Raw genomic sequence first — 5000 nt, 5'->3', positions numbered from 1 at the left:
TCACACATGAGTCATGTTGGCCCAGGGGCATATCATCATCCTAATTACAGGATGATCGATTGTACTGTTAGCCATAATGGTCTGTTTCCAATTATACCGGATAAATTGGAAGGATAAACAAGTTCACAACTCAATACGAGCTAAACTAATAATAGGTATGGGTTGTTGATGATCAAAAGGGGATCATAATACAATATCCTTGTACAATTATTATTATTTCAAGACCTTAAATAACAGAAATACGACAAAAATGCGAACAGGAGACGTTAAATAGGTTGTACTTGAACAGTTTCTTTTTTTTTCTTTTCTTTTTTATTGATTAATTGATTGAGTTATCTGGCATCCTGACATCTAAGGTCATTGACGCTGATATATATATTAATTCAGTTTAAAAAATAAAAGCAAATTCATCCCTATAACAGTTAGAAAGCTTTCAGAAGACCTGCTTCTGAAATAGAGAGAGAGAGAGAGAGAGAGAGAGAGAGAGAGAGAGAGAGAGAGAGAGAGAGAGAGAGAGATTTCTCCTTTTCTCACGTGACATAATCCCTAACAAATGCACTTGTTTTGGTGAACATATCCTAGATATTTAGCAAAATCATGGACAGAGCGATGTTTTGAGTACAACAATGTTCTGTAAACTATTAAAACTAAAAAGTAACATCAATTGTTTTGTTTCTAGCGTTAAGCATATTACACAAATACGGTGAACTTTGAGTCAGCAAACAAAAGCAATTATTTACACAATAACATATACTGAATAGTAAATTCAGATTACATTCAAGTAATTTACAAACAAATTTTTTTAATTAAAGACCATATTGGGTGCCGATTACCTTAGATTAATGCTCAAGCATTATCTAATCTTTGATGTCCCTTTAAGATTATATCTTTGGCCTTAGAAATTTCTTTCCTGCTTTTCTTGATTCCTATAACATTCATAATTTTTAGCAGTGAGTTAGCAACTCATTCTTATTGGATTACTATTTTTTATACTAAAATTCTCAAGCTTTTGTTACACTAGCAGCTCTTCTCGGAGAAGGACACTCCAAAATCAAATCATTGTTCTCTAGTCTTGGGTAGTGCCATAGTCTCTGTACCATGGCCTTGCAACTGTCTCTTGGGTTAGAGTTCTCTTGCTTGAGGGTACACTCGGGCACACTATTCTATCTAATTTATCTTCCTCTTGTTTTGTTAAAGTTTTTATAGTTTATATAGGAAATATTTATAACTGTGTAATGTTATTGTTCTTAGAATATTTCATTATTCCTTGTTTCCTTTCTTCACTGGGCTATTTTCCATGATGGGGCCCCCTGGCTTATAGCATCCTGCTTTTCCAACTAGGGTTGATGCTTAGCAAGTAATAATAATAATAATAATAATAATAATAATAATAATAATAAAAAGGCAATTAGCCTTCAAACTGTGAAAACATGTTTGTGTAGTTAAATTCTTCTATTTACTAATGTGAACTGCCAATATCCTTTGAACTTCGACTGAAGGGCGTTTAATATTTCATATTTATCACTATCACGTTTTTATGATTAAAAATAAAAAGAGAATGAGTAATACAAATAATTGCTCAATTTAGACACATTCATAATGAGAGAGAGAGAGAGAGAGAGAGAGAGAGAGAGAGAAGACTTGTATTTCTAGTTATGAAAATTAGTTCAGGTGCTACACGACTTATCACTGGCCGCCTGTATATCGAATATTCAATCGCTAATTTGATTTAATCTTAGACAATACAAAAACGATCATTGGTAGGTCATTCATTCATCAAGCGAGAAGTTCAAGAACACAAAGACCAACTATATCTTTAATATTATCATTATTATTATTATTATTACTAGCCAAGCCACAGCCCTAGTTGGAAAAACGAGATGCTATAAGCCCAAAGGCTCCAACAGGGAAAAATAGCCCAGTGAGGAAAGAAAATAAATAAGTGATGAGGACAAATCAACAATAAATCATTGTAAAGACAGTACCAACGTCAAAACAGATGTCATATATAAACTATATCAGCCTGTTGAGAGAACAGGAAAAAGACTTTTCACTTATAACATTCGACGAACTCTCTCTCTCTCTCTCTCTCTCTCTCTCTCTCTCTCTCTCTCTCTCTCTCTCTCTCTGTGAACTGACAGTATGTACATAATCCAAAGCTTAGTTCGATGGTTTTAAGGAAAGGACGATAGATATGCAAATGAGAGTAGCCAATTGTGATACGAACCCAGCGGCAGGACACAATATTCAGACGCTGGTTATTGAACTTCTGAAACATGAGAGAGAGAGAGAGAGAGAGAGAGAGAGAGACAGAGAGAGAGAGACAGAGAGAGAGAGAGAGAGAGAGAGAGAGAGAGAGAGAGAGAGAGAGAGAGAGAGAGAGAGAGAGAGAGAGATAATACCTTCGTCCACAGGAAGACAGAGACTAAAATGGCCGAGATAACCATCGGACGTCAGCGATTGTTCCTCAGAAACTCTGCACCTCTCCCCTTCCGAAGGGAGACAAAGTCCTTGTCTGCTGTCGCCTTTTCAGATGACGGAACACTTCATCACATACACTCCATGAAAAGGTCATAAGGGACAAAACTATACGAGCTTTACCATATGAAGACATAATGGGACAAAACTATACTTAATGTACCATATGAAATCAGATAATGAGACAAAACTATACTTAATGTACTATATGGAGATAGAAAACTGGGACAAAACTAAACTTTCTATATCATATGAATACATAAAGGGACTAAACTATACTTGATGTGCCATATGAAGACAGATTATGGGGCAAAAGTATACTTGCTTTACCATATGAAGACAATAGGGCAAAAGTATACTTGCTTTACCATATGAAGGCAATAGGGCAAAAGTATACTTGCTTTACCATATGAAGACAATAGGGCAAAAGTATACTTGCTTTACCATATGAAGACAATAGGGCAAACGTATACTTGCTTTACCATATGAAGACAATAGGGCAAAAGTATACTTGCTTTACCATATGAAGACATATAATGGGGAAAAAACTATACTTGCTATACCATATGAAGACAGATAATAGGACAAAAGTATACTTGCTATACCATATGAAGTAATAATGGGACAAAACTACACTTTTGATACCATATGAAGACAGATAATGGGACAAAACTGTAATTGATGTACCATATTAAGACAGAAATTGGGACAAAACTATACTTGCTATACCACATGAAGACAGATGTGACAAATGTGACAAAACTATACTTGCTATACCATATGATAACAGATGAGACAAAACTATACTAGCTTTATCATATGAAGACAGATGGGACAAAACTATACTAGCTTTAACATATGAAGACAGATAATAGGACAAAAGTATACTTGCTATACCATATGAAGTAATAATGGGATAATACTAAAATTTTATACCATATGAAGACAGATAATGTGACAAAACTATACTTAATGAACCATATGAAGACAGAAACTGGGACAATAATATACTTGTTATACCATATGAAGACATAATGGGACAAAAGTATACTTGCTATACCATATGAACACAGATAATTGGGACAAAACTATACTTACACCAAATAAAAATAGATAATGGGACAAAACTATACCTGATATACCATATGAAGACAGAAAACTGGGATAAAACTATACTTGCTATACCATATGAAGACAGAATGGGACAAAATTATGCTTGCTATACCATATGAAAACATAATACGGAAGGGCTTGAAATGTTGATATTTGGATTAAAATGGAATATCAGCGAGATCAATAATATCTGGATTGTCAGATCAGTGTTTTTCTTAATTTATAAAAGTTTTAATTTGGTCTTAGGGTTTAAAGACAACTCATGAATGGTAAAGGCAAGGGCAATGACTACGTCCTAGCTAGCAGAACAATATCATAGAGACTGACCATATATACATATGATCAGTGATCAAGCCCTTCTCCATCCAAGCAAGGACCAGGGAGGGCCAGGCAATGGCTACTGAGGGCTCAGCAGGTACACCTTGGCTAATAAAAGTGGATATGGCAAGCCATTCAATTGCCTTCCCAAATGAGAGAATTTTTAAATCTATTATGAAGCGATATGTTATGGCTAAATGAAAAAAAATTCAAGTTATTATGAAGCGAAAAGTTATCAATAAAACAAGATAAGTAGACAAAAACACCCCGTCAATTTCTCAGAAACTTATACTCAGACGATAAGTGGACCACCAATGTATCACAAATGGGAAAAAACACGGCCGAAAGAAATGTCCAGAATGTAAAAACTGCAGAGACTAAATATGCTACTGGAAGTGGACTGCTGTTGAAGCTCAAAAGTTACCCTGTACCCTGCACAACATAAATTAAAAATGAAAACCAACACTTGAAAAGGAATCCCAAGGAACAAGAGGACAGAAAAGAGGTATAATACAACAGATTCCTGCCGAAAACTTGCTTAATTTGAACGAGACAATATAACTGATAATTTTCCCTTAAACCTATATAGGTAACAATGACGACATTGATACATTCATACAAGGCTTGCTCTAATACCAATTGTATACTTCCATTCACAAGAATATTATCCCTAACCTGAGAGCATAAATATATAAATTAATGGCAAAAATGACTTACAATTCCTTTCCAATTTAAGATGCCCGGTCGATTGACAGGTTAAAATTACAATAATTCCAGTGACAATGTAATTCTTAATTTCTTACCATTGTAATAAAGGGTCCTGGCAACTTCATTTGGCAGTTAGGAAGATGCATCCATTTACCTGAAAAAAGGAAAGGAAACAGTTAGTCTGATGGTAATATGTAATTCTCAACCTTACAGTATATATAAAAATAATTTGTTACTTGCAGACTTTGAACCATTAGTCAATCATGTATATGATAAACCTCAGACAGTGAACTTTACGCACGATTTTAAAAGAATATCCAAGAATGGATATAACTGGGCAAATGTAATAATTAAAGATGAAAAAAAATAGACAAGGAAAAATG

The 5000-nt window shown here is 34.4% G+C and overlaps 1 protein-coding gene across 5 annotated transcripts in view; it reads right to left on the bottom strand.

The window, feature by feature from the left end:
• Positions 1–5000, bottom strand: part of LOC137658439 (Krueppel-like factor 6) — a 97858-nt gene that overhangs the window by 65759 nt on the left and 27099 nt on the right. For all 5 annotated transcript variants that reach the window (XR_011047330.1, XM_068393160.1, XM_068393158.1 and 2 more), the window contains exon 2: positions 4713–4771. Coding sequence is in view for 4 of the 5 variants with exons in the window: in XM_068393160.1 (XP_068249261.1) it covers positions 4713–4763 (51 nt within the window). In the remaining variant the exon portion in view is untranslated. The remainder of the gene's footprint in view (positions 1–4712; positions 4772–5000) is intronic.

Source organism: Palaemon carinicauda, chromosome 19 (genome assembly GCF_036898095.1).
Source record: "Palaemon carinicauda isolate YSFRI2023 chromosome 19, ASM3689809v2, whole genome shotgun sequence".
Lineage (NCBI taxonomy): Eukaryota > Metazoa > Arthropoda > Malacostraca > Decapoda > Palaemonidae > Palaemon > Palaemon carinicauda.
The sequence above is the reverse complement of the archived record's forward strand: the minus strand, read 5'-3'. Positions and strand labels throughout refer to the sequence as shown.